The 22,476-nt window shown below is 38.1% G+C and overlaps 1 protein-coding gene across 3 annotated transcripts in view; it reads right to left on the reverse strand.

The window, feature by feature from the left end:
• Window positions 1-22,476, reverse strand: part of plpp4 (phospholipid phosphatase 4) — a 113,645-nt gene that overhangs the window by 24,691 nt on the left and 66,478 nt on the right. For all 3 annotated transcript variants that reach the window (XM_039690663.2, XM_039690662.2, XM_089117319.1), the window contains exons 2-5: window positions 18,425-18,533; window positions 15,030-15,120; window positions 9,445-9,508; window positions 4,185-4,309 (exon numbers count right to left, since the gene is read on the reverse strand). In XM_039690663.2, the coding sequence (XP_039546597.1) occupies window positions 4,185-4,309; window positions 9,445-9,508; window positions 15,030-15,120; window positions 18,425-18,533 (389 nt within the window). The remainder of the gene's footprint in view (window positions 1-4,184; window positions 4,310-9,444; window positions 9,509-15,029; window positions 15,121-18,424; window positions 18,534-22,476) is intronic.

A 22,476-nucleotide genomic window follows, 5' to 3' on the forward strand; every position in this document is an offset into this window, starting at 1 on the left:
TTAGGGATGCACCGATATGAAAATTTTGGCCGATACCGATAACCGATAATTCTTTATATTTGAAAGTCGATAACCGATATAACGGCCGATATTTAATTTTGAGAGTCTGATTACAAAAACAAAAGACTCACAATTAAACCCATGTCCCAAGCGCACGATTATAATGATGTTCTCATTATAGTGTTATGTAGCCGATATAACAGATTTGCGAACCGTATTTTCATTTTTTTTTTCAAGAAATTAAAAAACATAAACAGAGCTCAACCAGTGTCTCAGCTGAAGGGAACAATACATTATTTATCGGCTTTAATATATCGGCTACATTTTCTTACCAGGCCGATAACGATAACATTAAAAATTAACATATATCGGCCGATATATCGTGCATCCCTAATTTTGATATTACAGTAGATGAAAAGTACTAGAAAATAATGTTCAAATCCTCTGTACGCAACATAATACAGTATACTTTCAATTGGTGCACAGAAATTATCAGGTGCAAGTTTTGGGCAATTGCTAAAATGCCAAAAACTGCTGAGATGCTTTCACCCCTGTAAACATTAATTAAGATAATTTGGTTCTTCCATCAGATTTAAACAGTTATGACATGTCCACAAATAAAAAATTAGGCAAATGTAATTAATGGTCTTCATACATATTAATTCAGCCACATGTGAATCCCTGCTAATAATGTGAGATTTGAGTATTCTGCTGTGCTTTCCCTCTCCCTCACAGCATGATGTGCACCTCTGTGCTTCACAGCAGGGATTGTACTCTAGCAGAGCCTGATTTCCTACAGACACGACTCTTTGAATTGAGGTTAAATCTTGTTTCTGACAGTGCGAGAGTCATTTAGGTGCTTTTTGTGTTTGTGGAAATGTCTTTACTAGGAAAAGTCTGGCCACTCTGCCATAAAGCCCTCGTGTAGTGATGTAGTGATGGTTGCACTTCTGCAAATGCTGACATTGGTGGGGACATAAAAGGATTTTTGCATTTATTATAAACTTTTGACCGCAATTTCATTTAATCTAAAGCCTTTATTTATAGATATGGTAGCCAACTCACTCGTAAAGTATGTTTTTTATATCAATTACACATTTCTTAATATGTAAACTAACAAATTACTATAGGTTTATACTGTATAAACAAGCATGTCTAAATGCATGAAAAAAACATTAATCAGGGATTGATAGGTTTTCAGTCTATATTGACTCAATGGATAATAAAATAAAGGATGATGACAAGGCATCATTGCAGACATCACTTCATTTTAATATTACAAATTAATTAATCGTGGCCCTATTGAAATAATAACACAAGTAACAGACAGATAAACCATTCAATATTTCCCTTTTTATATTAATTTTGTGGCTATTTTTTGCATTCATTCAATTTAAAGAGGGTAAAAATTGTCTTTGCAAAAAAAAATTTTTAATCAAGATGGTGTTTTACTTTATCATAATTACTTTAACTCAGCTGATGTCAGTGGTATTAGCCATTAAGTTTTTATTAGCCTCATATCAACCATATTTAATTTAGAGAACGAGATCTGAGCCAGTATGCTTTTGTAAAAGAGATTCTTAATCTCATTAAGACTTTGGACCACACTTACTAATCTTATTAAAGAACAAAACATAACATAAACATCGCATAAAACAACATCTCGATTGCCTTGGATTTGTGTCTACATCTATTTGTCAATGCATTTTTTCAGGATTCATTTAATTCATTCTTCTATTAAAGGATTTAAAGGGAATAAATTATAATGTTGATAAAACAACTTGAGTCTAAGTTAGACAGGCTTAATTTTTGAAAAAAAATGAACTTTTTTTCTTCTTAAGTCAGTTTGCTATCTTGACAAAAGCAACTAAAATGACTTTTGAAGTGTAACCGTCTGTTAGTCAAGTCAAGGGATTGGGGGACGGCTAAAAAAAGTCAGACTTTGGAGTTTCTGTTTAAATTTGTTGGCCTGTCACTGTATTAATATGGAATAAATGCACTTATTTACAAGCATTTGCTCTCTACACAATGAAATAAAGAGTGATTGTGCCTGCAGTAAGTGCCAAGGCGCCATAACATCTGAAACCAAAGAGTCTTTCAGCTTAATAAATTCACCAACTCTAATCCACACGCACAAAGCTTGTTTCCGCCACAGAATGAAAAATAAACTTTTTCAACTTTTTCTCTCATAATTCTGACTTTTTTCCTCACAGTTGTGAGTTTACATCTCACAATTCTGACTTTATTTCAGAATTTCAAGATATAAAGTCAGAATTTCATGATATAAAGTCGCAATTGCGTGTTATAAAGTCAGAATTGTGAGATATAAAGTCAGAATTGTGAGATATAAAGTTGCAATTGAGTGTTATAAAGTCAGAATTACCAGATATAAAGTCGGAATTGCGAGATATAAAGTCAGAATTGCTTGATATAAAGTCAGAATTGCTTGATATAAAGTCGCAATTGCGAGATATAAAGTCAGAATTTCATGATATAAAGTCAGAATTGCGAGATATAAAGTCAGAATTGCGAGATATAAAGTCGCAATTGCGAGATATAGTCAGAATTTCATGATATAAAGTCAGAATTGCGAGATATAGTCAGAATTGCGAGATATAAAGTCGCAATTGTGAGATATATAGTCAGAATTGTGAGATATAAAGTCACAATTGCGAGATATAAAGTCAGAATTGCGTGTTATAAATATATTAGAAATATATCTTGACAAAAGCAACTAAAATTACTTTTGAAGTGTAACCGTCTGTTAGTCAAGTCAAGGGATTGGGGGACGGCTAAAAAAAGTCAGACTTTGGAGTTTCTGTTTAAATTTGTTGGCCTGTCACTGTATTAATATGGAATAAATGCACTTATTTACAAGCATTTGCTCTCTCCACGATGAAATAAAGAGTGATTGAGCCTGCAGTAAGTGCCAAGGCGCCATAACATCTGAAACCAAAGAGTCTTTCAGCTTAATAAATTCACCAACTCTAATCCACACGCACAAAGCTTGTTTCCGCCACAGAATGAAAAATAAAAAAGGCAATTCAACTTTTTCTCTCATAATTCTGACTTTTTTCTCACAATTGTGAGTTTACATCTCGCAATTCTGACTTTATTTCAGAATTACAAGATATAAAGTCAGAATTTCATGATATAAAGTCGCAATTGCGTGTTATAAAGTCAGAATTGGGAGATATTAAGTTGCAACTGAGTGTTATAAAGTCAGAATTACCAGATATAAAGTCAGAATTGCGAGATATAAAGTCAGAATTGTGAGATATAAAGTCAGAATTGCTTGATATAAAGTCAGAATTGTGAGATATAAAGTCAGAATTGCGAGATATAAAGTCAGAATTGTGAGATATAAAGTCAGAATTGCGAGATATAAAGTCAGAATTGTGAGATATAAAGTCAGAATTGTGAGATATAAAGTCAGAATTGCGAGATATAAAGTCAGAATTGTGAGATATTAAGTCAGAATTGTGAGATATTAAGTCAGAATTGCGAGATATAAAGTCAGAATTGCGAGATATAAAGTCAGAATTGCGTGTTATAAAGTCAGAATTGCGAGATATAAAGTCAGAATTGCGAGATATTAAGTCAGAATTGTGAGATATTAAGTCAGAATTGTGAGATATTAAGTCAGAATTGCGAGATATAAAGTCAGAATTGCGAGATATAAAGTCAGAATTGCGTGTTATAAAGTCAGAATTGCGAGATATAAAGTCAGAATTGTGAGATAAAAATTCAGAATTGCATGATATAAAGTATAGTTTATAGACTATACAAATCTGGTGAAATGGCGCACATTGACGTCCCATATGAACGTCATAAGCATATGCAGAGATGGAATTGGTTAAACGAGCCACTGACACGCACATCGAAGACGCAACAAAAAATAATTGAAAATATTTTCATAAGATATCAGGCCACTTTTTCATTTCATCCCGCCACCACGGGTGTGATAAATATCACGGTGTTTTGTGAGTGCTCCCATAACATGGCTTTTTACCTACCGGCTAGCGAAACGGAAGTCAACACATTAAAAGTAAGTATGTCATCGTATTTACTTCCGCATTGCAAAATAAGGATGGATACAGGTTTGAAAGTTTACCCATATAAATGATTTGTACTAAAACTAAAGCAGATCAAGCAATGTGTTAAGCTTACGCATTGGCACTTACAGGAGGAATGGCTGCTGGGAAAACTCTTCCGACCCTCAGACACAAGGTCTGGCTCTCCAGTACACAGCATCTTGGCATTCATTTGGCCATCAGGGAAACAGCGGTGGAAGTAGTCTGGCCTTGGCCTGAGATCAAGATCAACATCAGAGATCTCAGCCAATGGTAAGAGCATGGTTACAAGTAAAAGGACAAATATCATAATAAAGAGGTGCAAAACTCAGTTCCTGGAGGGCCACAGCCATACAGAGTTCAACTCACATGCCAAGTTGTACAGCGGTCATGTGGTACAAGTTGGAACTCTCCGAAAATTACCAATTTACAAGCTGTAATTACAAGATGTGAAGTAAGAATCTCGAAATGGTGGTAATTCCAACATGCCATGATGAAAGCACCTCAACTTTTGAATTGAGCTCTGCACCCCTGTCCAAATAGTTTTTTATACAACAGATGTCTTCAACCCTTCAAAGAGTTTAGCTCCAAACTCACCTGTACCAGCTAAACAAGTTCTTCAGGATTGCTTGAAAATCACGACAAGGAAATGGGTCTATCTAGCACAATAATCATATCTATTTATATATGACCTGTTATCTAGTTATTAAATCACTGTATTTATTTAGGTGGAACTCAGGTTTCCAAACCTCTGCGCTACATTATAAACATCACTTATATGTACAACATTATCCATGCTTTGTATTTTTTGTACATTTTTATGATATTTCCCTCCCTATAGCCCAAGACTCTAGGAGAGCTTCCACCATCCTTCAGCAATTGAACATCTCAATGTGACCTTGCTTCTTGATCAGTAGCTGGTGCTATGGGGAACACCCTCCATGTGTGATGGTTATCTGAAGCCTGTATAGAATCACGCCAAATGCATTGCTAGTTTTAGGGATAGGGTTAAGGTTAGGGCTATGGTGTGGTTGGACCTTCTAGTTTCACTGATTAGGTCCAGACAAGGGGAGTTTTACGTCAAGCTCCACCCATTGTCTCTGCGAGCATCCTTTCAATTTTAAGCTGATGCACCCCATATTAATGTCATTATCCATGTTTTCATTGTCACTTTCCAACTGATGAATCCAAACGTAGTGTTTATATGAACGCTTTATAAAGTGCTCGGATTGAGGAGTGTTTATGTCACAAGCTTCAAATCGGATTTAATCTTTAAATGTTGTGTGAATATACAGTTGTCGTATACTATGTTTTAAAAAGCAGACCAATATTTATCCATTTTGGGTTCTATTTTGGGTCCTAATTTGGAGACGACGAGCGCACAAAGCTTTATGCAATGATGCTTATATTAATCAAGAGGTAAAAATGCACATTACCACACCCAAAACAAGGTGGCTGCAGATAAGAGTTCGAAGCAAGCACTTGTGGGACAACGTTTTTCTGCACCACTTCACAGACGATGAGTGGACAGAGAATTTTAGATTAAATTTGTAATCGTTTTTTATTCCGATTGAGGTGTTTAGATGGAGCATTTTTATTTAGTTTGGACTTTTAAACCAATTGAAATTGGAATTCAATGCACCATGTAAATGCACCTATATACGTCACCTATGTCTCAAAAAGACATGCTCGTGCCATCAACCCTCAGTTCAATAACAAATGAAGCAAAAACAGGACAGAGGTTCACTTGCGTTGCATCAGTAGCTGACACTGTGGAAACAGTATACCACTCCAAAGTGGCTGAACACAAAACTGATATTATCCTCCAAGGAAGCCCCTCTAAACAATAGTTTTCTAGAAGTTGCACTCCTAGTAGAGTTTGCATGAATGCCCAGTGGCAAAATCAATTAATGAGCCCCATAAGCTGCAGAAAGAGCATTTTCTTGTTTCAAGAACACTCCATGAGTCTGACTCCAGTCCCATCAATCTTTCCAGGACCACGGGCAAATCCCATGAAGGAATATGTGTAGGCCTTAGCCATCTCCACACAATGTGGGAAACCAAAGAATGTTTTCACTGAATCAATAGAGCAGTGGACTTGGTCCAACTCCCACTCCCTGCGCCACAACACAAAGAGCCGTGACTTATAAGAATAAAGACTCTTCTTAGAGGAAGCTCTAGAATTCAAAATGGTTTCAGTTATCTCAGAAAAAATGCCAGAACCAATCAGAGTGCTCTGTGCAGAGGCCAGAACCAATCAGAGTGTTCCGTGCAGAGGCCAGAACCAATCAGAGTGTTCCATGCAGAGGCCAGAACCAATCAGAGTGTTCCGTGCAGAGGCCAGAACCAATCAGAGTGCTCCGTGCAGAGGCCAGAACCAATCAGAGTGCTCCGTGCAGAGGCCAGAATGTCAAACAGATGCAGCTTTGCCTTTTCAAACCTCTGCTTCCTTATTCACACTTACTAATTGAGGGTGTAACCTCCACTTATGGTCCTCAACCTGTGCGGGTTTTGTCAGATCAGTGCGTTAACTGATTTTGCAGATAGTCTGCTTCTGATTATAAATTTTGGGACTTATAAAGTACTTGCCCTGCTTTTTGATTGATTTTGTTCCATTTGCAATCAGGGTGTGACAATTGGTCACTGTGGTAGTTGTCCTGCCAGGTATTGAAAACAATTGGAAAAAACGCTTCCAGCTTCAGCCGATCAGGGGTGCGTTTCCCGTACGAAGACGTAGTTCACTGTTTCACTACCATAGTACTGTACGATGCATCGTTGGAGAAATCAACTAGCTAGTCATGACTGTTTCCCGAAACCCATTTTCGCAAAGTATCGTTCAACCACGTTGGTTTCGCACGTGGTGGAGTAATAACTTCTTTTAATGAAACTGTTTGAGATCCAATTAACGCTAGATTTGTTTTATATAAATTACAGACATGTCATCTGACAGACTGATCTCATGAAGTAGCGTGTGTATGACACGCCAATTTGTATTTCCATTTGTGGCGTGCTATCAAGACGCACAATCGCTTTTCAGCGCGTTTATGAACGTCGTTGACTTAACGTTATTACTGTATTTATGACTTACCTCAACCTTGTCCCTAAACCTAACCGTCACTGGGGTTAATGGCATTTATGACTGTTCCCTTACCATCCTAGGAAAAAAAAAAAAAAAAAAAAAAAAAAAAATCGCTCCCCAGATGTAAATCAACATTTTGCTTTGTTTGGCGCGGACATTCGACGACGTGTACAGACACGCGGAATCACTCGGACGTTAATGGCGCAGACATACACACATACACGCGGATAGCTCAAAATGCGTAGAGATAACATGCCACTTGACTCGAAAGTGGTGTGTATGTTTACACAAAAGTCATGATGTCATGTTGCATCTGAGGACAATTTCTAACTGTTCTCAGTTGTTCTGCTTTATTACCGTACAATGACGTAGTTCACTGCTTCACTACGATGCATCGTTGGAGAAATCAACTAGCTAGTCACGACTGTTTCCCGAAACCCATTGTCGCAAAGTATCGTTCAACCACGTTGGTTTCGCACGTGGTGGAGTAATAGCTACTTTTAATGAAACTGTTTGAGATCCAATTAACGCTAGATTTGTTTTACATAAATTACAGACATGTCATCTGAGGACTATTTCTAATTGTTCTCAGTTATTTTGCTTTATTACCAGACTCAATATTTGGCTCGTTCTTACAGAGCACGTTCACACATGCGCACTCTTCAAACACGGTACTTCAAATCTTTTGAAAAACTAAAACACGTAAATTACATTTGTATGTATTCTAAATAAAAGACACCTGTTGTACTGAATGTCAGCTTGCTTATTTTGCTCAAGATAAGGATTTATTACGTCCAAATGTCATGCAATATAGAAACGATGCCTCTACCCACAGCTCGAGAGCTGTTCAAACCACCCAACTTTGCGATGCTGTTTGCGAATGTTCGTTGGAACGATGGTTTCGGGATTCACCGACTCGTTAAACTATGCAGATAACGACGGAACTTGCGACCATAGTTGGCTAACGATGCTTTCGGGAAACGCACCCCTGGAACATTAACCACCTGACAGACAGAAACTTGTTCAAAGCCCAGAGTACAACGTGCCTCGCTAACTTTTACAGGGAGTGAGAATGCATTCCCTCTTGCTGATTCAGGTCACTGACATGTTGTCCATTCTGATCAACATGGGGCAGTCCGACAGTCCAAAAGGATTGTTTTCAATGTCAGAAAAACCACAGAAAAACAGAGATGGACTCCCTCTCAGACTCCCCTTGATAGACCATGTCCCAACCAACCAAAGAGGCATCCGTCTCGATTGTCTTGCGATCACAGACCGCACCTAGCCAGACATCCTGGGTCAAAAACCAGGGTCTTATTTAAAATAATAGAGATGGCGCAGTGGATAAGACACATGCCTGTGGTGTGAGAGACCTGGGTTCGAATCCATTGTGAGACACCAATGTGTCCCCGAGCAAGACTTAACCTCTAGTTGCTCCAGAGGCGTGTGACCTCTGACATATATAGCAATTGTAAGTCGCTTTGGATAAAAGCGTCAGCTAAATGAATAAATGTGTTGAGAATGCCAACTTGAGGTTACCCAAGTGAATCGTTGATCCAGCACTGAAGCAGTTTTGTTTGGAGCTGGCCCAGCAACATTAAGAAAATATCAGCTGTAAAAGCCAGACTCTACCTGGGAAGGAGGCACTTCCCCTATGGTATTTCCTGAATATACACTAGGCAGAAGTCACAGAAATACTTCTTTACTCAGAAAGAGGATTAGTTGACAGTCAGATAGGCAGTTAAGTGCTGCTTGAGCAAGTACTTTACACACACACATGTAATGAAACGCTCAAAGAAAGTTGTCTGAAAATTGTTCTCTAAGGTGAGAATAGGAAAATAAGGACTGACTACACCAGTCAGATCAACCACTTCCTGAGGAAAATAAATCTGAGGAGTGATGTCACGAGTATGTCCTTGTGAGATACGGGTGATGTGTACCTCGATGGGTCAGCCAGTAAATTGCTGTGATTCTGGACAATCGTAATATCCGAAGGGTGTTACTCATAGCATCAGCTACTGACACAGCACTGAAAGAACCGATACCAAACATGAGAAGTCCACCATTGTTGTGCCAATCTAATCAACATTAGCTTGTATTCTGCACTCCTGTGTCTGTCTTTGTTCACCCCAAAATGTCAAGATGTATCACCTGGCCTTGTTTACTTCCATTGTAAGTGCCTTTTGCTATTTTGTAAAGAATACTTCTAGTTTTTAAATCATCCTAGAACAATCCTTTAAAGTGGTGTACAATTCTTATGGAAATGATACAGAAATCATGTTTTTACATTACCTGCCAACTATCAACTTGATGGTATTTGTGAAGACGCCGTTCAAAGCTAGTGCGAGAGATACCGCTGCAAAATAGAGAAAACAAGAGACAGGCAGATTAATAATGACTCTGTTAGACAGCATTTACAGTTAAGTGACCTTTCTAATCTGATATCAGCCTTAAACTATCCACTTTATTATGTCCTAAACAGCAACAGTTTTGATGATTGATGCCTGTTAAATACTAGATTTACATTTAGCCATTTAGCAGATGCTTTTTTTCCAAAGTGACATACAAATAAGAACAATAGAAGCAGGTAAATCAACAAAATAGTAACAATACGTGCTGTGACAAGTCCCAAACTCTTAGAAGAAATGGTTCTATTTAGAACCAGAAATGGTTCCATCCCCTGCTTTTTTCGAACGTTTTTTTTTTTTTTTTTTTTTGGGGGGGGGGGGGGGGGGGAGTTATATTGGCCAAGTACGGAACCCCAGGGTTCTATATAGCACCCAGAGGAACCCTTTTTTAAGAGTGTATAGAACCTTTTAGGGGTTCCAAATACGTAGAACTGATAGAAGAAAAGGTTCTATATAGAACCTTAAAAGGTTCTAAGAGTGCAGTTAGTCTAGCACAGTACACAGTTCACACAGTACGCCTCAGGGGTAGGGTAGATTACTCACAAATTGTACTGATTTAAAATGACATGGCGAGAATTATAATTTGTAACAATCTATTACATTACACATTTTAGATTATATAATCTGATTGCTTTTCGATTACTTTTGACATAACTTTTAAATATGGAAGCTTTGTGCCATTGAATAAAAAATAAAAAAAGGTAATTGTGATTTTTTTTTTTATCTCACAATTCTGACTCAGAATTGTGTAATATAAGGTCGCAATTGTGTGTTATAAAAAAATAATCCCTTCAGATTTGGATATATAACTAGCAATTGCGATACCACGCAAATCTTCTTTTCTCAGAATTGTGAGCAATTGCTAAAAAAAATCAGAATTGTGAAATAAAATGTCTCAATTACCTTTTTTTTTAAAAAAAAAATCCAGTGGCAAAGACAAGCTTCAATACATTTATCACACTGATATGAATAGAATCAATACAAAGAGAATATATATATATATATATATATATATATATTCAACAACATGAAGTGCATTAAACAATTAATCAGGGTTTCCCAAACTATGTTTGTTTGTGAAGGAACTCAGTGGACATTTACTTTCAATTCTGAAATAGGAAATGCTCACTAAAACTGTATTTTTGACAGAGAGAGAGAAAATGGGAATGGAAAATCATAATTTTTACACATTTTTTTCAAGTGCCCTTTAGAGGGACCTCGTCATAGTAGAGTCATCTCTGCACGATTCCTGAAGCAAATGCCAGCAATCGCTTTGTGTTGAACTGTCCTATTAACACCATATCCCAGGGAACTGGGTTACATATGTAACCCTAAGACATTTTTAATTTTATCTTTTCTTCTCTGAAATGTGTCACTTTGGTTTTCAGTGGCATTGCATAGGCTGTCATTTTTACATTAAACATGCAAACTAAAAGTAGAAAAACTTTTTGTGATCAGTGGGAAAGAGCACTATATGTTTCTAGATAAAGTTGATTGAAGCCCATTCATCCTCTTTCGTTAACTGGTCATGAATAGACAAGCCATAATTCAAAAGCTTTAAGCATTAATATAAGCAATATTAAACAACTGTATATTAGGCCTAAAGGCCTAAATAATCCACTTCCTGTGGTGGTATCCACACACACACACAGCCACACAGTCCATTGAAAATTAACTGTGGAAAGAAGTAATTCTATACTTTACCATCCCAATTTTACTTCTGCTGTCTATATCTCCACCCATTAAAAAGTCTGTTTATCTGCTTGAAGCAAAAAATGTTAAAGGATGAAGGTTATGTTAAAGCACTGTGCAGTTCAAAGCATAAAATACGTATTCATGTCTTTCTTTCTTCAGTCGAAAAGAAATTAAGGTTTTTGATGAAAAGATTCCAGGATTTGTCTCCATATAATGGACTTCAATGGGGACCAAACGGTTCAAGGTCCAAAAGACAGTTTCAGTGCAAACTGCTCAAAGGGCTTTAAACGATTCCAGACGATGAATAAGGGCCTAACGAATTGACTCGGGAAAAGATTAGTTCATTTTGATGAACGAGTTCAAACAGGAGAGTCACGAACGTGCATCACAGAACAGAGCAAGGCGAGCATTTGAGCTTATAAAACTTAAACTTTGTTATTTATTTATTAAATGAGCGATCGTTTCACTTGATAAGACCCTTATTCATCGTCTGGTGTCGTTTAAAGCCCTTTGAACAGTTTGCACTGAAACTGTCTTTTGGACCTTGAACCGTTTGGTTCCCATTGAAGTCCATTATATGGAGAAAAATCCTGGAATGTTTTCATCAAAAACCTTCATTTCTTTTCGACTGAAGAAAGAAAGACATGGACATCTTGGATGACATGGGGGTGAGTAAATTATCAGCAAAAGTTGTTTTTTTTTTAAATTGAACCACTCTTTTACATTGTAGGCTTTGCATTACGATGTGGCACTAATGTAAATTTGGTACAAGTGTATTGTCAACTTGAATATTAACCTATAGATAACATTAGCCTCTAATGACTTGCAAAATCTAATGTATGGGGCCTTTATTAACTATAAGGGCAGCAATGTTGAATAATTTCCATTCAAGTAATCAAAAAACTGCTTGACAAGTTTAATGTAACAAACACCTATTGGACAACCACAGTGCCTTAGTTACACAGTTACGGTTTTTTTCCTCAAAATAACATTAGGTTTCTTTTAGTAATTTACTAATTGGTGTAAGCTGAATAGCTGTCAACAACCGTGTGAACAAACAGAACATGTGCCTATAATTACTGCACACACACTGCAGTTCTTAAGTGAACTTACTGACCTAGAATTGATGTTACTTTTTGCTGTCACTGATTTGTTACTTTTAGTTAACAGTTATATTTAGTTGGACTGTTTTGAACCTTTTTTTTCAATGCTTAAGCTTGAGGGGGAAGATTAGAAAGTTGTGAAAGCTCCTCAAATGAAACATCATTAGCAGTGAGAGCTTTTATTCTGATTCCCATCTGTCGAAAACACTTCATCTCTGACATGTCTGAATTGAAGGGAAGAAACAACTTGCCGTGATGCATGACCCTCAACACGAGTACTTTACCACCTGAGACTACATGTTCATTGGGATTACTTCTCCCACACATACTGGGTAATGCCGTCTTTTTCAACGCATCACATCTGAAATATCACACTGTGGTCCCGTTTGTCTTTCCATAATGAAATCAGTTTTATTTCCTTTTGCCAATTGTGCAATTTAAATAGAGCTTTCTTTTAATGGCTTTGACTTCATTGTGAATCCTCTGATTCAAGTAGGTAATGGTAGAGAGTGATGTTTTTGGGGGCGTGAAGGATAAAGTTCTGTAGAGTAGAAAGGAGTGTGTGGCCCTGCACAAAACAAACAAAATAAATAAAACATTGTATTCCCAGGCTGCTCGTTGAGACTTAAGGCAAACAGTATTAAATGTTAAATGTGTAACGTATAGTGTTGATTTTTGTATACTCTCTGCAGAAATGTGGGATTACCGTGGAGACTAATGGTTGATTAAACAAAGAAAAACCTGAACAAGCAAATAAGGCAACTTTGGGAATTTGTGTCGTGATAAGAAGGCATGGTGTGTGTGTGTTTCCTGAATTAAAGGGCAGAGTGTATGAAATCAATGTAAATAGGGCTTTATAAAAACCTTTACTTGCAATTAACTAATTATTTGACTGTGACTGGGCAGATGGAGGTCATAATTGTCCAATAGGCATCATGTTGAAGAACCATTTTTGCAGCTTGGAGAAATCTTTGAGTCTCATACTGTCATTGTACATCGTTTTAAAGGGGTGATGAACTGAGAAATCAAATTTTCCTTGAGCTTTTGACTTCTAAGAGGTCATCATATTATGAGAATATCCTGTAAGTTTCAGAACTGAAAATGAAATGAAATGAATTTATTTATTTGATCAGGGACAATGCACAAAAAATCATTGATCTAAGAAAGAAGAGATGACATGTGCCAGGTTATAGCAAAAAATATGCTAGTTTCCGCCTGCAGTCCCTGGACAGGTTGATGGTATACTTACAACAATTAAAAATTATATACAAAATTATAATACACAGTTGATTCGAACACAGAAGCATCACTTTACTCATATCATACAATACTCTCCACTACAAGAAAAACTCCACTCCACTCCACTACAAGAAAACTTCCTTGTTAGTCCAATAAAAGCTTTTCTTGACACCAGCCTCTGGAAACGACTCGTTTTTCAAAGTGGGGAACTATGATGTCAAAGAGGATAAAAACCCCACCCTCACAGAAGGAGATCAACGCCTACTTCAACACGGACGGTTTAGCCCCGCCCACCGATTTGCGCATTTCACACATAGCTAAATATCATAGATGCCTACCTCGTGATGACAAACCGGATCGAGAAATATTGTGCAGCGCCTGGTTGTGGAAGAAGACAGTCGCTGCATCGGGTGAGTTGAAACTCATTATAATATGCAAAACTGTTATCCAATCACAGCAGTGGGCGTTTACTTCCAAGTCTTCAATGCGAGACGCCCATAAAAACAGAGCTAGGCTCAAAGCTAGGGTAGAAAATAGCCTATTACTTATTCATTTTGATGTTTTTGAATGTAACATCATACGTTGACCTCAGACAACAATATAAAAAAAAATTAAAAAGCCAGTTCATGACTCCTTTAAAGTTTTTTTTATCGTATGAAGCAAAATATTCTCATGATATGACTCTTATCATGCAAGTGTGATTATTGTACAGATTATTATACATTATTGTATAAAGTGTTCTATTTCTACAATATATGATGTAAAAGCGTCTTAGTGCTGCCCTCTTCAGGTTGAACGGTGGCTACTGCAGTTGAATTTTCCGCACTTAGTGACGTACGCAGGTTTCAGCTCACCACGCGAGCTACGCCCTTGGCAGTATAAAAACCATCTTGCCTGTAGCGAGTCAGGAATTGGGATTGTGAGTATTGAAAACGATCAGGATAGAGTGTTTTAGCATCTATTTCGTCCTCCGCTGGGGTCTGCCCACTTTTTCAGCATTTTCAAATATTCCCAGTGGGTGGAGTCAGGCTCTGACCAGGGGTTTAGTTACCCTTTAAAGTCACCATGAATTCAAAATTGACAATTATAATTTTTATAATTGAAATGCCCTTGAAATGTTTAATCAAAATAAGTTCAGTGAGATCTCTTCTCTGATGACATGAGGGCGGGACAACCCGTCAATCACATGAGATCCACCAATAGCAAACCACAACCATCAAACCATCCAAATCAATTCCCCACGGACAAAAGCAAGTCTCGGCCTATATTTTTTCTTGTTTCACTCGGATATGTCACAATAGGGAAGAAAAGAAAATAAAATAAAAGTAATTTTTCATGTTTTCCATAAGCAATAACGATAGGTACAGATTTGAATGGCGTACATTAGTCAATGTCTTGTTGACTATATCTTTGGCATGGTTTGGGTACTCACCTAAACAAGCCTCTTTAATTTCCGTCTTGTCTGTCCTCTGTATAATCTTCACCACAAATATCACAGCCAACGGGGTGAGGAATGAAATTGCCTGTAAAGAAAAATGAACACAACATCCATTTGCTGCATCCTATTTCACAAACCCGACGTGATTATGGTAAAAAAAAGAGAAAAAAACAAGATCTTTTTATCCAAAAGCATATAATGGGTTAGGCACTTCATGAATGTCTCTATATCTCGAGGTTATAAAAGCTCGTACAGCGTACACCCTCCACCTCCCACACAAAACTGCTCAAACTGTTAGATGTTTTTGTTACAATTTCTGTGTTTTAAAGAAAATACTAAAGGGTAAGATCATGCCTGTAAATGTTAAATCCAGAGATTTGTGGCCCTTTACAATAGGTACTTTTAAAGGGATACTCCACTTTTTTTTGGAAATAGGCTCATTTTATAACTCCCCCAGAGTTAAACCGTTGTGTTTTACCGTTTTCGAATTCATTCAGACGATTTTCTGATATTTAGAAGAATATCAGTAACCAGACAGTTTCTGGTCTCATTGACTTCCATAGTAGGAAAAAAAATATACTATGGCAGTCAATGAGACCAGAAACTGTCTGGTTACTGATATTCTTCTAAATATCAGAACATCGGCTGAATGGGTTTAAAAACGGTGACACTCAACTGTTTAACTCTGGGGGAGTTGTAAAATGAGCCTATTTCCAAAAAAAGTGGAGTATCCCTTTAAGGTAATATATGAGTTTATACACTCACCTAAATGATTATTAGGAACACTACTGTATCTGGTGACTGTGGGGGCCATTTTAGTACTCATTGTCATGTTCAAGAAACCAACACATAAAACAAAAAACATTTTGTTTTATGTGTTGTAGTATATGTGTTGTAGTACGGAGCCCCTCTAGTCCCACTTTGGTAAAAAAAAATAATTATAACTATCTTGTGGCCTCAAGATAGTAACTCGTGGCCTCAAGATACTAACTCGTGGCCACAAGATAGTAACTCGTGGCCACAAGATAGTAACTCGTGGCCTCAAGATAGTAACTCGTGGCCTCAAGATAGTAACTCGTGGCCACAAGATACTAACTCGTGGCCACAAGATACTAACTCGTGGCCTCAAGATAGTAACTCGTGGCCTCAAGATACTAACTCGTGGCCTCAAGATACTAACTCGTGGCCTCAAGATAGTAACTCATGGCCTCAAGATAGTAACTCGTGGCCACAAGATACTAACTCGTGGCCACAAGATAGTAACTCGTGGCCACAAGATACTAACTCGTGGCCTCAAGATACTAACTCGTGGCCACAAGATACTAACTCGTGGCCACAAGATAGTAACTCGTGGCCTCAAGATACTAACTCGTGGCCACAAGATACTAACTCGTGGCCACAAGATACTAACTCGTGGCCTCAAGATACTAACTCTTGGCCTCAAGATACTAACTCGTGGCCACAAGATACTAACTCGTGGCCACAAGATACTAACTCGTGGCCTCAAGATACTAACTCGTGGCCACAAGATACTAACTCGTGGCCTCAAGATACTAACTCGTGGCCACAAGATAGTAACTCGTGGCCACAAGATAGTAACTCGTGGCCTCAAGATACTAACTCGTGGCCTCAAGATACTAACTCGTGGCCTCAAGATACTAACTCGTGGCCACAAGATACTAACTCGTGGCCTCAAGATACTAACTCGTGGCCACAAGATACTAACTCGTGGCCACAAGATACTAACTCTTGGCCTCAAGATACTAACTCGTGGCCACAAGATACTAACTCGTGGCCTCAAGATACTAACTCGTGGCCTCAAGATACTAACTCGTGGCCTCAAGATACTAACTCGTGGCCACAAGATACTAACTCGTGGCCTCAAGATACTAACTCGTGGCCACAAGATAGTAACTCGTGGCCTCAAGATACTAACTCGTGGCCTCAAGATACTAACTCGTGGCCTCAAGATACTAACTCGTGGCCACAAGATACTAACTCGTGGCCTCAAGATACTAACTCGTGGCCTCAAGATACTAACTCGTGGCCACAAGATACTAACTCGTGGCCTCAAGATACTAACTCGTGGCCTCAAGATACTAACTCGTGGCCTCAAGATAGTAACTCGTGGCCACAAGATACTAACTCGTGGCCACAAGATACTAACTCGTGGCCTCAAGATACTAACTCGTGGCCACAAGATACTAACTCGTGGCCACAAGATACTAACTCGTGGCCTCAAGATACTAACTCGTGGCCACAAGATACTAACTCGTGGCCACAAGATAGTAACTCGTGGCCTCAAGATAGTAACTCGTGGCCTCAAGATACTAACTCGTGGCCTCAAGATACTAACTCGTGGCCACAAGATACTAACTCGTGGCCTCAAGATACTAACTCGTGGCCACAAGATAGTAACTCGTGGCCTCAAGATACTAACTCGTGGCCTCAAGATACTAACTCGTGGCCTCAAGATAGTAACTCGTGGCCTCAAGATAGTAACTCGTGGCCACAAGATACTAACTCGTGGCCACAAGATACTAACTCGTGGCCTCAAGATATTAACTCGTGGCCTCAAGATACTAACTCGTGGCCTCAAGATAGTAACTCGTGGCCTCAAGATACTAACTCGTGGCCTCAAGATACTAACTCGTGGCCTCAAGATACTAACTCGTGACCTCAAGATAGTAACTCGTGGCCTCAAGATAGTAACTCGTGGCCACAAGATACTAACTCGTGGCCACAAGATAGTAACTCGTGGCCTCAAGATAGCTCGTGTTAGTATTAGTATCTTGTGGCCACAAGTTACTATCTTGAGGCCACGAGTTAGTATCTTGTGGCCACGAGTTAGTATCTTGTGGCCACGAGTTAGTATCTTGAGGCCACGAGTTACTATCTTGAGGCCACAAGATAGTTATAATTAATTTTTTTTACCAAAGTGGGACTAGAGGGGCTCCGTAGTGTAATGATATTGAAAAGAATTTGATAACGACACACCAACACAAGTGGTTATTGAATAAGACCAGTAAGGAAAATAGGCAGACTCTTGGAGATGACTATATTGGATGTTTTTATGAATATGATTATTGCTTTTTGTAATAATATGCGAGTGCAAGCCATTAAACGCTGTTAACAAATGGAATTACAGACATGCACACCCTCAGCAGTGTTCATATCATATTGAACCCATCAAACTATTATGAAATCAGTGTGAAATAATGAAAATGTGCCTAGTGTGTGTCTGAAGCTCCTCCTCAGCAGTAATATGAAAGCCGTCTGGAAACTTAATGAACAATCATGCATCATGTTAAACTGTTAAAACTGGAGTTAAAGCAATCCAGCCTTACTGGAAAGCATGATTAAATTTGCCCTGAATGGTGTGCACTTACAAACATGACTCTCTTCGGGATGTGGTCTGATTCCACCAGAGGGTTCTTGTAAAGCCATAGTTCTTCAGGTTGGATAACTCTTTCAAAAGGCTCCAGGAACTCTGTGAACCTAGACAGAAGAAGAGAGGATGAGAACATACACTGCCTTCAGTTTTACTATAGACCATTTCACAAGATGTAAACAACACTGGTCCAGAAACACTTCCTGTTTCAGTTTGTAACCGTTTTCTTTATTTCACATAACATCTTAAAGATGTTTGTTTAACTTTTTGATTCGGTTTTAAATGTTCTGTTGGTTGTATTTTATCCCAGCTTTTATGTAGTGTTAAAAAACTGAAACAGGAAGTGCTTCTGGACCAGTGTTGTTTACATCTTGTGAAATGGTCTATAAAGCAGTTTTACTATAATGACCTGAAGGTGAGTTTGAGCAGGGTTTAAGGCTTGGATTTGACGAACCCTGCCGCACACATTTCAACATAAAGTGTTCGGTGAGTGGTTTATCATGGTCGAGTGGGATTCAATGATCGTCACAGAGGACCAACAGTGGAAGATAAAGTATCCAAGACTTATTTACTTTATTTTTAACATGAAAGTGGACACGTGCATGTTTTACTTGGCTTTCAGTGACAGCCGCTTCCAGTTCCAGTGTTTTAGCTGCACAAAAACAGTCCCTTTACTGCCAGATATTGCAAACTGATAGCCTATTCGTTATCATATTCTTTTAATTTGTGGTCATAACCAGGGGTGTGTTTCTTCCCAGACAGCAAACTGACATTGAATCAACGTGGAAACGACGTCTCTCATGACATTGAAACAACGTTGATTTTGCTCATCGAATTAACGTTGAACCAACGTCAGACGCGGCATTCTTCAAAGCTAAATGAAAATCGAAAATTGGTTTGCTTTCATAACGTTGAAACAACGCGTTGATTTCAAGTTGATTTTCCGTTAGTTTTGAAAGAATGACGCGTCTGACGTTGATTCAACGTTAATTCGATGAGCAAAACAATGTCAGATCAACGTTGTTTCGATGTCATATTTCCACGTTGATTCAATGTCAGTCTGCTATCTGGGTTGAAAGCATCGTTAGCCAACTATGGTGGCAAGTTCGGTCGTTATCAGCATAGTTCAACGACTCTGTGTTTCCTGAAACAATCGTTCCAACGAACATTTGCAACGACAGCATCGCAAAGTTGTGTGGTTTGAACGACAGCTCTCGAGCTGTGGGTAGAGGCATCGTTTCTATATTGCATGACATTTGGACGTAATAAATCCTTATCTTGAGCAAAATAAGCAAGCTGACATTCAGTACAACCGGTGCCTTTTATTTAGAATACATACAAATGGAATTTACGTCTTTTAATTTGTCAAAAGATTTAAAGAGCCCCTATCATAGCATTTGAAATGTTGCTATTTTTGTTTTTGATTTGCTCAAAGACTTCCAAATGATTCGTTCGACGATTAATTTTCCCAAGTGACGCGAATCTGCGGCGATTGGTCAGATGACCCAGTCAGTTGTTATTGGTAAACCGTAGGCAGAGATTGTCGGCAACGGATCGCCCATAACCAGGATTATAGCTTGTCAAGTGTTGAAAATTGTATACAGTGTATGAACAAACGTGTCAAAAAAAAGTGCACTTTCCACACGGTCCCTTACTCGCGTCTCCGTCAAGAGCGAGCTTTCCCGCCGAAACTCACATTGCGGCGGCTTTTGAGGGACAGTGCTTATTATATAGAGCGAAGTCATATTTGGCTGAGTCATTTAGGAGGTAATTTCGACATTCACCAGACATTCATTGAAAAATGGCAATCAAAGCTAACTTTACCAGGTTAGAAGCTGCGCGGAGTGTGCACAACACACACAACACAATATAACTATATTGTGCATGCTACAGAAAACATAACAGCAAACATTATTAATAATACTTACACATTGTGATTCGGAGGAGGACGAACCTGATCCATACTGAGCCCTCCTTCAGGAACAACCAGCTTGCGAATGATTCGTAATTAAAATGATGTATGGTAGTGAAGCAGCGAGCTTGATGCATCGTTGAAGAAATCTAGTCACGACTGTTTCCGGAAACTCTATTGTCGCAAATTGGTTGTTCAACCACTGTGGTTTATGACGTCACGCACATAGTGGGGTAATAACTACTTTTAATGAAACTGTTTGAGATCGAATTAATGCTAGATGCTTTTATATAAATTACAGACATGGCATCTGAGGAATATTTCTAATGTTTCTCAGATATTTTGCTTTATTTCCAGATTCAATCATAGGCACGTTCTTACATAGTAGAGCACGTTCGCACAAGCGCAGTCTTTAAAAACGGTGTCAGCTTGCTTATTTGGCTCAAGATAAGGATTTATTGAGTCCACATGTCATGCAATCTATAAACTCTTTCTAACCACAGCTCGAGATCTGTCGCTCCAAACACACAACTCTGCGATGCTGTTTGCGAATGAAACGATGGTTTCGGAAAACGCCGACTCGTTTAACTATACTCATAACGACAGAACTTGCGACCATAGTTGGCTTACGATGCTTTCGGGAAACACACCCTAGGTTTGTAGCAGGAAGTTTACTACACTTATACCTATAGTGGCTAATAAATTAGAAATCTGAAAAATAAGGTGGATTTTCCCAGGGAATACGCTGATTGGATTGATTAAAGTTATAGCCTACCTTAAATTCAATGCAAGTTGCTTTGGATAATAAAAACACCTGCCTAATGCATAAATGTACATGTAAAATATACAAACCATTATAGAACAGCATACCGGTTTTAGACTCGCTGCAAATTATAAAAAACAAGAGCACAGAGAAAACATACAAATATACTGCGCCTTTATTTGCTCAGTTATTCACTTTGGAAATTGGATTTTTTTATTTATTTATTTTATTTTTTTGGTCACTGCAGGCAAAAATACAAGACAGCATTGTGTGGATGGCCCTGGCACAAAATGAAATAAAACATGTATGACAATTTAGAAAATGTTTAGCAATAGTCTGAGCTTAGTTTGGTATTTGTCTTTGAGGACAACTTTTTGAAAATATTTCTACATACTGATAGTCTTGTCCATAATTTGTTGGGATTGTGAGCCACAAACTCACTTCTGAAGAGATTATTATGTACATAATGTATCGTCTCTGCAAATATGCTGACTGTGACACTGGGACTTGTCTTAGGTTTAAGATATGCTTTTGTTTAACCTTTTTTTTCCAGGATATCTACATATAAACACACTGGGGAATAATAATCTAAATAATATCATGTATTTCTCAGCCTTTAAAGGTGTGTTGCCTTCTCATTCATATTCAATAAGAGCACTTCAATATATTTCGGATTACAATAAATTTAAATAACTTATGTGGCAGGCTTTATGAGGTGAACAGAAATTATTCATCATATCATGGCCAAACAGAAAAAGATGACAGACTGGGCTTTCTTTCCTTAGCTTTGTTTTGTTTTAGCTTCAATACAGTAAAATGAGAAGCCAAAATCCTCAGGGGAGAACAGAAGCACTGAAGAGAGAAATATTATTCAGGTAGCATAAATTCAGAATTACTTGTTAGTGGATATGTGTTTAATTATTCTGTCATAGTACAGTACAGTTAAAACAGGAAACAATATGTCATTCTATACGCTAATGACTTGTGTAAAAGCTAATTAGTGTCAGAATTAAACTACCCTTAAGAAATGAGCCGAGATTGGAGGTGTCTGTAAGAGCCACTCTGCACTGTATTTATATTTGAAAAAAAAAAAAAAAAAACGTAGACATTTTTAAGTTTGCTATTCACAAGAACTGCTCTGCGATAGTATTCATAAAAGAGAAGGTGAAAATGACCTGGATGACCTACTATTTCCGGAGAGATTCGCAAACACTGGACACTTTACTATCCCTTACGGCCAGAGGAGAGGATTTATGAATGGAAGTGTAGCAACGCAACAGATGCTAGGTCACATGACAATGACAACATGGCGGAATGTTCTAATTTCATTCATGCTACAGACATTCATACTATATACACTCACCTAAAGGATTAT

Source organism: Pimephales promelas, chromosome 11 (genome assembly GCF_988280905.1).
Source record: "Pimephales promelas chromosome 11, fPimPro1.hap1.1, whole genome shotgun sequence".
Taxonomy (NCBI): Eukaryota; Metazoa; Chordata; class Actinopteri; order Cypriniformes; family Leuciscidae; genus Pimephales; species Pimephales promelas.